The 12215-nt window shown below is 38.5% G+C and overlaps 1 protein-coding gene across 1 annotated transcript; it reads left to right on the plus strand.

Moving 5' to 3' along the window:
- Positions 1–6388: 6388 nt before the first annotated feature.
- On the plus strand, positions 6389–10175 carry LOC147138172 (uncharacterized). The gene is made up of 5 exons (XM_086047612.1): positions 6389–6577; positions 6943–7269; positions 7475–7621; positions 9765–9799; positions 9870–10175. Exons 1-5 carry the CDS (start codon positions 6508–6510, stop codon positions 10014–10016), a joined length of 726 nt encoding a protein of 241 aa, XP_085903738.1. The 5' UTR covers positions 6389–6507; the 3' UTR covers positions 10017–10175.
- The last annotated feature ends 2040 nt before the right edge of the window (positions 10176–12215 follow it).

A 12215-nucleotide genomic window follows, 5' to 3' on the forward strand; every position in this document is an offset into this window, starting at 1 on the left:
GGTCAATTTAGTGTGTCCAATTAACCTACCGTGGATGTTTTTGGAATGTCACGGCTCAGATTCAGAAAACAGGTCAGCCGTGATTGGTCGTTGTGAGCAGTTGTGATGTCTTTTTCAGTTGACAGAAGACAAAATGGCCGCCCCCTGAGATGGCTAAAAATTGGTGGATTTTGCTGTTTCACTTATATTCCACAAACGCAAAATTAATCAGAATGCCGTGTTTCAACTAGTGGGCCTGCTGGGAACATATTCTTGAAAAAAATATGTTTGGGTTGACTTCCGCTTTAAGTTCACTGCCACCATCTCGTGGTGGAGTGTCTGAAGTTCACCCATAAATCAAACCTTCGCTAGCAACTACAACCACTGGCAAAAAATATGGATTGACTAGTCTCAGCGGATGTTCACTCAGTTGTTGAAGTTTTTAGAAAAAAGCACCTCACAGACGTGACACAAAGCAAACGTCATTTCAAATGGCAAATTTCTGGCTTTAAGAAAGACTAAAATAAATCAGAAAAAATTGTAGTTGTCAGTAACAGTTAAATTTTTTTAGACCAAGCAGAGTAGCAAAATTAGGGAATCACTCACTTCTGAATAAAAATTATGGAATCACCATGTAAATTTACATTCCAAAAACTAATTGCATCAGATTAGATTTGCTCCTTAGTCTGCAGTTAAACACCAGTGAACACACCTTGGAGAGCTGTTGCACCAAGTAGACTGAACTGAATTATTGCTCCAACACAACAGATGTCTTTTGAAATAAAGGAGAGGAGTATCAAACTTCTTAAAGACCAAACTGTGAGAAACCACCAAATCACCCTACCACCCTACCTTCATGTTTTAGATCTTTCCCTCCTCCAACACACCTGATTCAAATGATCAGAATCGCTATCAGGATCCTGCAGAGCTTTCTGCATTTTTTTTCTTGATTTTGTTTAGTGTTTCTTAAAGCCAAAAAGTTGTCATTTGAAATGACTTTAGTTTTGTGTTGTTTTTGTGTGATCTGCTTTTTTCTACATATTTAAAAAACTAAGTGAAAAGACTGGTGAGTCCATTATTTTCGTCAGGGGTTGTACTTGTACTAAAAATATAATTAGTAAGTAAAGTGAGGTACACACATATACTGTAGATTTTTAACATCATCTTTTTAAAATTTGAGAGACCCCCCCCCCCACACACACACACAAAAATGAGCATTTGTTTTCTTGCATTGGTGTTTAAAAAAAATGTGGGTCACACACCAACTAAGAAACAACTTTCTCTGGGGGACACCCATACCAATAATCGAGCTGCATTTGAGCATTTTCCTCCCTTTCCAATCTAAGTCAGCAAAGGCCCAATTATCAGACGTCTTCAAAAGATTATCCAGAACGATTGTCTTGTGGTCTGTGGTGTGTTCATAGTGATGAAATTAATAGTGAACAGTCAGGGCCAACAATCGTAATTGTTAAACCTGTTTAATATTCACGATCACTAATGTGATTGTGAGTGTGGCCAGTGCCAATTATGGCTGATCCATCGTTGTGACGTGAAATGAATGCTAGCCGATTAGAAAGTGTCTGGTTGTATTGAGTGTTTGTATAACGTGTCGCACAAGTCATTCCCAATAATAAAAATAACAATGACAACATGTCACAACTGCAATTTGATTACAAAATAAGCTAACAGTTATCCTCGCTTGTTCTATTTCTTTTCCTACGACCACTTTTTTTTCTTCTTTGCATTTGCCAACAGTTTACATGCCTTGTGGCACCATACTGCCTCTGAAAGGTCAGTTCTGGAATTACGCCAGATATCTGGTTTAAGATTGTCTGGACTCACGCAAAGGAAATACTCCCTAAACAATGTTATTAGGATTGAGACAAGTTTATACACATAAGTGATATATCATTTTGGAGTAAATCTAAATTCATATTGGAAAGAGAGAAAAAACTGTGCTGCCTTCTGGATCTGGTGGGTCACTGCACCCCGTGCACCCACTCCTGCTTTTCCACAAATAAAATGAGTATTTTTCATGCAAGTAAATAACATTTCCATCCCAGAGTTCCTTACAGCCGAGTGTCCGCTCTTGCGCTGACGCCCAAATGTTAATTTGCTGTGTTTATTTCAGCTGTGATATATCCAGTACAGTACTTGATCTCAATGGGGATAGTGGGATGAGATAGGGGGGCTCCACAGAATGTTTCCAACGGCAACCAGTGACAGAGACGACTGCAATGTCTCGGCGGTTGCTAAGGAGCTGGTGATGGTTTGCCTGGTTGCTAGGTCATGTGCCGGAGTGAAAACACATTTCACACTCTCTGGCACTCATAGTCACTCAAGTTACTTCAGCCTCGCTTTGGTGGTTTGACGCTCGACGTGCTTGTCTCGTTCAATGCAGGAAGCCCATTTGTTTTATTCTTACACCACAGTGGGACTAGTGGATATTAAGTGTACTGTAATACTCAATCCCTTGTGTATTTTGACTGAAGAATGGTGTTACCTTATACTGTTTTAGTTGAAAAAATGTACATGTTTGCGTTAAGATCACTTAAATAACCCATTAACTCAAAATAGCATTGAAACATGAACATCATTTGCTGTTTGTATCACTATAGTCACATTTGTGTCTGTGTTGCATTTTTACATTCACAGCTTATTGTCATGCTGTGTTCAAGGGCTAATCATGGAAAAGGATTCCCTTGCTGCACTAACAGTTCAGCAGAGATGGGGGAAATGGTGTCCTCAGCTCGCCACTGGTATGATTGTGAGCTCCCTCATTGCTGATGAGATGAATGTTGGGGACTGCATATAGTCAGTCAGTGACTCAAGCTCTCTCAGTTTGGCGAAATCCTCTCAAACTCAGCCAATGAAAGGAGTTGTACAAATATTAAGACCTACGTATAGGATAATATCCCATCAAGTAAATGTTGCTTGGTGAGTCGTGGTTGAGGGGGTTCCCAGTCCCGCTAGGTAAATGTTTTGTCGGAAGAGCTTTTAATAAGCAAGTCTGTTTCAGTGTTACCATGGCAACAAGGGCTTTCCTGTTCCTCTCATCAGCCTGCACCCTTAACCCATCTTTGCCGTATGACACGACGCTCAGCAATTTCAGCACTTGTTCCTTTAAGTCATATTATGAAGCGCGTACTTCAGTCAGTCATTCAGAGACTGTATGCAGCATCTATCATTTGGTCCTTTTACAGTCAGGTCCAAAAATAATGGGACATTGACACAATTTACACATTTTTAGGCTCTTAACACCACAATGGATTTGAAATTAAAAATAAACAGATGTGCTTTAATTACAGAGTTTCAGCTTTAGTATGATGGCGTTTACAGTACATTCAAATTATTTGAACAGCGGAGGAATTACAGCGCTTTTATATGTGCCCGCCACTTTTCAAGGGACCAGAAGTAACGGGACAAATTAACAATCACAAATATGACAAAAAATTACAAAATGGCCGCCCCCTGAGATGGCTAAAAACGGGTGGATTTTGCTGCTTAACTCATATTCCACAAACGCAATATTAATCAGAATGCCGTGTTTCAACTAGTGGGCCTGCTGGGAACATATTTTTGAAAAAATATGTTTGGGTTCCACTTTAAAGAACAAAACTCTTGGTTGCTTTCGCAGTATGCTTTGGGTTGTTTTCCATTTTCCATGTGAAGCTCCATCCAATGAGTTCTGAAGCATTTGGTTGAATATGAGGTGATAATACTGCCTGAAAGACTTCAGAATTCAATCTTTTTACACAAAATAGGAGTAAAAGTAATAGCAACGACACAACTGGTCAACTAGGCTAAAAATGGGCTCATCGGTCAGTCATTGAAGTCAATTGTGGTTTTATTGATCGTTGAGTAATCACATCTTAAAGCAATTGAGGTCAAATGAAAGTGCACTACTCCTCTGCAACAGCAGAGGCGCTGTTGATTCAGCCACATTCCACACACAGTCACAGACAAGATGCGTGTCAATCGGCTATAAAGCTAATTGCTCTCCATGAACGCCTGTCAACAGAAATGAACCAGCTGCTAACATCGGGGGCCCACACACAATGGGCTAACAGTCCTGATCATGAAGGGACCCCAGAACAGAACGACTCCATCAAACTACCAGACTATAATCTGCCTCAGCACTATAAGGAAGCTCCTATCAGGCACCATAGGAGTCACATTTTGGATATGGATATGGATCAACATATGAGCACAGCACAGAAAGGCATTGGTAATAACACCTACTACTGGTTGGCAAGGCAATTGCCCAAGACTGTAAAACCAGAAGCACCAACCTGTGCACTGCCTAGACCACGGGCGAATACCTGAGGAGGGTGAGGCAGATCCTGAATAGTCAGCTGAATGCTAGTGTTGTTTTTGGCGGCCTGTTTCACTTGTAGTTTTAGTCTAGTCTTTGTGTCAAGCTCTCATATTTGTTTTTATTAGTCACTGTAGGTGACGATCAAAAAAGCAATTATTAGTCAGCAAGAGGCTGAGTACGGGGAGTCTTTACCTTGTCAGATGCGCCACTTGTCCATGCGTCCACAACGATCATTGATCCAGAAGATTATTCGTGTGAACGTGCGAGCGTGCGATCAGCAAAAAGTAGGGCTTCCCCGTTCACCCTCTGACAGTTCAAAAACCCCAACTTCTGCCAAGTGAACAGATGATTGTACCACCTGTGCTGATGTACCACAACCACACCACGTGACAAGCACCTCATATACCAATTGATCAGAAAACACCTTCAATACAATTATGTTACATTATTTACAATATGTGACACAATGCTGGCACCTACAGTCACGTTCATACTCTTTTTAGTCGAGTCACGTTTTAGTCGACTAAAAGTCTGAGCGTTTTAGTCTTATGTTTGTCCAAATTGTCCATGACTATTTTAGTCGATCTAGTTTTAGTTGGTAACGCTGATGACATTTTAGTCTAGGTTTAGTCAAAGAAAATTGTATTTTAGTCGCTTTGTCTTAATGCACTTGCAGTTGTATTTAACCCTATAGTAGAAATCCCTAATATATAGATGAAACCAACCTTTCTTTCCCCAATTATTACCTTATAGACCCAAGAATACATCCATTTCAGACACGGAAGATGCTCTGATTTGAATGATTATGTTCTACATTTTTAATTCAACAACCAAATATGTTAGAAGCACACAATAAAACAGCATCACAATGCCAAAAACAAACACACCCTCTCCCTTATCTCTCACACATACACACAGACACACATTAACCCACATTTCTCTCTCTCACAACAAATATGCAGACACATTTATCCGTGTTCCATCTCTGTGCATTAATCTCATCAGTGGATTTCAGCTAACGTCTAGAGCAGTTTGATAGCACACACTTCTAAAATATCAATTTGCTCCAATTAGCTTGATATGTTATTAATAATCATTAATAATATCCAAGAGAGAGAGGGGGGCAGAAAAAGACAGGCAGCAAAAGGCATGACTACACCCCGAACTGGTCGCCAGCCAGTCGCAGGGCACACACAGACACAGACAGCGTCACTGAGCGGGAATCGATCCCACGCTGCCAGCACACAATTCAGGCGAGTGTACCACTACACTTTCAATGACTATTCTACGCTACTGTGGACCACAAAACGAACACAGATAAACAATCTCAGTTCGCTTGCATGATTCAATTAAGTCCACGGGGGGGCAGTATGGGACCAAGATAAGTGCTTTGGTTTACAGTACTGTATAACGCCGAACTGTTAGACTTACACTGTTCCTTTTGCCATCTCAAACAATATCAAAACAAATATGGGTGCGCAAGCTGAAATAAATAATTACACCCTGAACTGGTTGCCAGGGCAAACATTCACACCTATGCGCAATTTAGAGTGTCCAATTAACCAAACAAGCATGTTTTTGGGGAATGTGTGAGGAAACCGGAGTACCCGTAGAAAACGCACGCAGGCACGGGGAGAACATGCAAACTCCACACAAGGAGGCCAGCGCCGGATTCGAACCCACAACTAGACACTGTGAGGCAGATGTGCTAACCAGTCAACCACCATGGCAACACTTTGTTGTGTTCATGCAAATGAGTCTAGAGTAAAAAAGTTGCTCAATTGCCAAGTGTAAATTGTGTGTCATTGTGAAACAGATAAAAATGCTCAGTTGTCAATCTTCGGTGGCCATTTACATGCAAGACAATAGCCATCATGCTTTCAGTTACACTTCTTGATAAAGTAGAGTTGTGTTTGCGTAACCAACACATTCATCAAGTTAATCCTTTGGATTCTCACTGAGCTGATATCACATAGTCCAAATAGCAAGAATTTTCTGAATATCGGCACACAAGTTGTTGTGCTTACATCATGACTTTTTTTTACTGAGCTGACAGGAGGTGCTTGCACTGCATACATTTGGCAAGTCCGCATTGAAGTTCTAGTTTCTCTCGACACTTGATCTTCCTGTCAGGCTTATCTAGACATTCACAACTAAAAGATTAAACACATACACAACAGGTTGGTGTTACCAGCCTGGAGTATAAATTAATGTCCAAGAAGATGGTGCACAAACCTCTTTGGTTAGTTTTGATGACAGCAACGCACTTGATCATCAATGGTAAGTCTTTTTTTCTTGATAATGTTTTATGTTCAAACACTTTATTTTTACTTCATTATTTCAAATGGATCAGAACAAATTAAAAGTACAATATTTAAAATCATTTACAAACAACAGAATTAAAGCCACTTGAAAGCAAAGTAAAGAAATAAAAAATAGCTTACTAAAATTACTTAAAGAAAAACATACAGTTCAAGAACAAGATTTTGGAAAATTTTAAAGATGCTTTAAAACATCCCAGTCATAGGTATTGGGGGGAGCATCGTTTTTAATCTGGATTTAAAAGTATTTGTAAATGAAGGTATAAAGTATTTGTTTTGTTCAACAGCTGGTACCCACATTTTGTGTGTTCTCTCCATGCACAGGCCACAGTAAAGCACAGGTCGCAGGGTTCCGGGGCCACAATGTCACTCTTCAGTTCATATTTGACACCAACATCATTAACAGCAGCCATTTTGTAGTTTACTTCGAGGACTCCAACAAGATGGCGGAGTACTGTCCTTGGAAAGGTTGCACAAGAAAACATGGTTTTGACATTTATTCTGAAAATTCATCTGTATTTTGCCAAATTACAAACCTCACGCAAGGTCACAGCGGAACATACAAGGCCACACTATTCCTACAAAGTGGACCACCTAAAAATAGTAATAAAGTGCACTTGATCGTTCAGGAGGAAAAGAGCAACAACACTGGTAAGATGAGATGTTTCATAAAGGCAGAGGATATCATTTTCCTTTTTTTACCATGCAAGACGTAATTTCCTACGTACCTGCTTCAGAAATATCCAATTGAGTAGAGTACAGTAGACAAACAAAAACAAAAAAAAACCTTCAACTGAGAATTTAGTGGTTTTGGTTACTTCACTTCAGTTTCACAATTTTCTTTCCACTCCCACAGTTTCACATGAGCAGACGAATAGAAAAACAACCCGATGTCCACTATGCATTTTTTCCAATGCAACCACCGCCGTATTAGTGGTTTTACCTGTCATCTTGTTGGCGGCAACGTTGCCCTGGTTCTTCTGGTGTTGTGTCCGAGCTAGAGGTATGGACTTTATTTACTTCTGCTCTGGAACCTATTTTTTTGTTAGTTTGCAAATGGAAAACATTACAATGGGGTGACTAAATTTTGTTCAGTCAGTGTGGGTTTAGTTCCTATAAAGCGATGTGACTATGAGTGTGAATGATTGTCTATTTACAGTATATGTGAGTAGGTTGAAGGTTTTTTGCTTGGAGTTAGCAGGGATGGGTCCAGCTCCCCAAACACTAAACAATTACAGTAATTAGTAGAAAACAAATGGATGACTGCCCTGCTCTCTGTTGTTGCCTCGTAGTTTTGTACATAGAGAGTCTATCTATTTTTTTGATCAGCCTCCAGTTCTACTCTCTGTTATTAAACCTGACCATTAAAGTCATGTATACGCTGGAGCCTATCCTAGTTGTAGTGGCTATCTTTAGTTCTTTTAATTTCTTCTTCTTTTCGTTGTTTGCCTCTTCAGTTAATGACATACACAAACACTGTTTTACGCGTGAGCCAACACTGACGGTCGCAGCACGGTAAAACGACCGTGTTGCTCGTCCGCCATCATTTTTATTTCTTCTCCAACAATGCACATTGCACAACACATTCTTCTTCGTGTGTAACTCAAAATAATGAACTGCGCCCTCTAACGTAGGCAGTAGCCAACATCCGACACATATTTCAATTCAAAAACCAAAATACGGTAATTACAAAAGACAAAGAAATGCATCATTTCTTTTCACCAAAATATAAAATTGTCAAAAAATTTAAGATTTGCAATTATTATTCATAAAAATAGCTAAACTTATTAAATGGCGCTAGTTGAGTCTGGGCAATATTTAAGAAACAAGTAACCTAATTATGGAAAACAGTTGTGCTCCAGTCTTGAACAAATCAACCATGCTGGCAAGCATGCCCAAAAATAACAACAACAAAAAAACGTGCATGGTGCCCCTGCGGGAGAGATGCTAATGGAAGAGGTTTATTTAGAAACAATACATTCTTTACCTCTATCATATAACATGCCTTTATCTCTTCCAGATAAAGTTAATCAACAATTCACACAGTCCACACAATTGACGGAATTAACAATAAAAATGAATTCAATAATTATTATTACGCTCATCCCAACCCAAATCACAGCATATAGCAATATGCAAATACCATGCAAATATAGTATAGACAGTTTAGAAATGACATCAAAGCAATTTAATTGGATGCATAGTCAGCAGTTTGCGACAACAATATATGATGAAGTTACAATACTGTCTTCAATTTTTTCAATAATCTTTTTTTTTTTTTTTAAAAAGACAAATCCTGTGATGTATTTTGCATGCAATTTGGGCTAAGATTACATTATTTTTGTTTAGTTTGTTTAGTTTTTAATAATATGCTAAAGCATAATATGTCAACTTCAAAATATTAGGTAGAATCTTATTAATGAGAGAAGAATAAGACAAATATTTTTGGCAAACAACAATATTAATCTGATTTCCAACAGTTACTCAATAAGTCGTGATAAAGGAAGACGTGACGACCTGCAGTGCATTGTAAATGACTTACTAGATCAGCAACAAACTGCTTTTATGTGTTGATATTTTGTTTTTGGTGCAAATTAAATTAAAAGATGCACCACATAGTTCAATGGTAGAAATAATCATTTAGGCCTGTACTTTGATCTTTAACACATTCCTTTAGACATATAGTATACTATAAGTGTGTCTCAGTAAATTGGAATACTGTGAAAACCTTTTTTTTTTCTAGTAGTTCAATACAAAAAGTAAAAATCGTACACTATAGATTCACTGCATACAGAGTGAAATATTTCGCAATTTTATTTCCTTATCATTTTGATGACTAGCGTTTACGGCTAACAAAAAACAAAGCCACAATAAAAACTCAATTTCTCAAGAAATCAGAATGTTATTTAAGAAACAATCCAAATTGAATTGAGAAATTAGGAAGGCATTGGCAGTCTGAAAAATAATGTCGTATTTAATGAATCTGTATAGTATACATTTTACTTTTTGAATCTAAATTGTATTTTTCTCCAATATACTAATTTATGAAGATGCACATATAACTCTTGTCTGCGCAATTATGTTGAATAATTACTGAAGTGATGAAAGTTGACTGATTTGCTTAACTTTTGTTCTCTTTCATTCAGCCAATAAAGCGCAAAAAAACTCACCCTCAACACAGGTGAGAACACATTCTGTTATAGGAAACATTTCAAGCAAAGTCTTAATTTTCACTTTTGTTCTATTCTTAGGTAGCAAGTGTGGCGTCAAATATCATGCCCGAAGCTGATTCTGCCTACAGTGTCCTGGGCTTTCCTAAAAGAGAGGCCACGCAGTTAGACAGCAAGCCAAACGATACAGAATATGTCAGGGTTCGCCACCCCCCTCATCAAAAATGACTGTAACAATTCATGGTCATGGTTTAAGCACAGGCCTGTGATAATAAACTAACGTTTGGAAAATGTACTGTACATAAATAAATGCATATAGTAAACTTAATATGAATAGATAAATGTTTTGTTCTGTTAAAAATCTTTTATTAAATAAACATGTATTGTTTGAAGAAAGCTATAGTAGTTTGGGATTGTATCTAGTTCAAACTAAGATTTTCTATGGCATACTGTTTGCACAATGACACAGTATATATGTATGTATGTATATACTATAGAGTACATGATAATTCTGAGAAGATGTGAAGTGTCAACAAAGTTCTACTTTTATTTTCTGTCATTCTGCCCGCATGACAGAATAGTGGTTGGCACGTCTTACCTCATTGTTTGGCCTTTGGAACGTCTCTATGTGAATATCGCATATTCTCTCTGTTTCCTGCCACATCTGAAGAGCATACTTCTTAGCTTATTTGAAGTTGATTGGTGTGAATGTGAATAGTTGTTTGTCAACTAGGACCATGTGATTTACTGGGAAACGGTGTACTCTGCCCAGCGACGGCTCTGGAAAGTTTTACCTAGGATGCAGTTGGACAGAATAGAGCAGAGCAGCCCAGGTTTGTTGTTGTCTGGGATAATGTTATAATGTTTCCATCGGGCTCCTCTGGTCCAGACCTGGTTCACCAATCATGGTAAATGATAAATGGTCTTTCACTGTATAGCGCGTTTCCACCTATTAAGGGACTCAAAACACTTCACACTGCTATCACATCTACCTACTGATGGCGTAGCATCAGGAGCAACTGGGGGTTCGGTCATCATTCTCAAGGACACTTTGACATGGTCGCAACAGCCAGGGATCAAACCCACAACCTCTGGGTTGGGAAATGGCCACTCTACCGCTGAGCCATGCCGCCTACAACCATGATCAATTTGAAGTTGAGTACCTGCGCCTTTAAAGAGAAAAATCAACCCAAACATTTTTTTTACAAGAATATGTTCCCAGCAGGCCCACTAGTTGAAACACGGCATTCTGATTAATAGTGCATTTTTGGAAAATGAGTTAAGCAGCAAAGTCCACCACTTTTTAGCCATCTCAGGGGGCGGCCATTTTGTCACTTCTGTTGACTGAAAATGACATCACAACGACCCAGGTAGCTCCCCTGTTTTCTAAAGCTGCGCCGTGATTGGTTGATTGTAAGCTGCGCTGGGGATGCAGCTAATTATCATAGTAATGAACAGAGATGGGAAACGTACTGACATTCTGTAATTGAGTAAAAGTACAATTACGTGTATAAAAAATGACTGGTAATAGTAAAAGTACTCATTCAAATACTTACTCAAGTAAAAGTAAAAAAGTACACGCTCTGAAATGTACTTCATGAGTTAAAGTGTGTGTAACCCTAATAAGTTGTTCTACCTTATCGGAGGCCGTGGTATGGCGGGCTACAATAAAAGATCGCGTTCGTGCACTTCTGGTGTCTGCCTTGTCAATATAACCGACACGGCAGGACAATGTTTCAATACGTCTCTTTCTTTATTTCAACAGCCTCGCTCTAATACACACTCTCTCTCTTTTCTTCTTCGCTCATCAAAATGTGCCGTGCCAAAGCAACTCAAAAAGGAATAAACACTTAAGCAAAAGAAAAATCGATATATAGTCAAAACACAACACTGCAGCATGTTAGAAAACCAATAAATACAAAATGTATGCAATCCCAAAAATTAAAATAAAAAATGAAAATATAATTCGGCAACTAAATCATGTGTTACAAAAGTAAAAAGTATTTTTACCGGATGTTTTCTCCTCATGTCATATAATTTGAAGGCTATTAAATTTGAAAGGTCCTCACTTAACACAGCATGCAAGTAGAACCACCGGGTGTAACGCTTCATATGATTGGCGGAGCCACGAACATTGTTCTCATTTATTTTTTAATCATCATACATCATGTAAAACAAAAGTAACGACGCTGTTTTGAAAATGTACCAAGTAAAAAGTACAGATACTGGTGATAAAATGTAACAGATAAAAGTAAAAAAGTATTCTAAAAAAATTAATACGTCGTGAATTAGAAATTATAGTACTGCAGTCAAGTACAGTAGCAAAGCATTTGTACTTGATTGTCAGCCCAAAAGTTGACTGAGCATGTCAGGGAGGGGGCAAAAATCCCTCTTTAAAATCTGACAGTCAGACCCCTCGATGACTTT

This window comes from Filicampus tigris, chromosome 12 (assembly GCF_054856515.1).
Source record: "Filicampus tigris isolate MCC_2025a chromosome 12, RoL_Ftig_1.0, whole genome shotgun sequence".
NCBI classification, from domain to species: Eukaryota; Metazoa; Chordata; class Actinopteri; order Syngnathiformes; family Syngnathidae; genus Filicampus; species Filicampus tigris.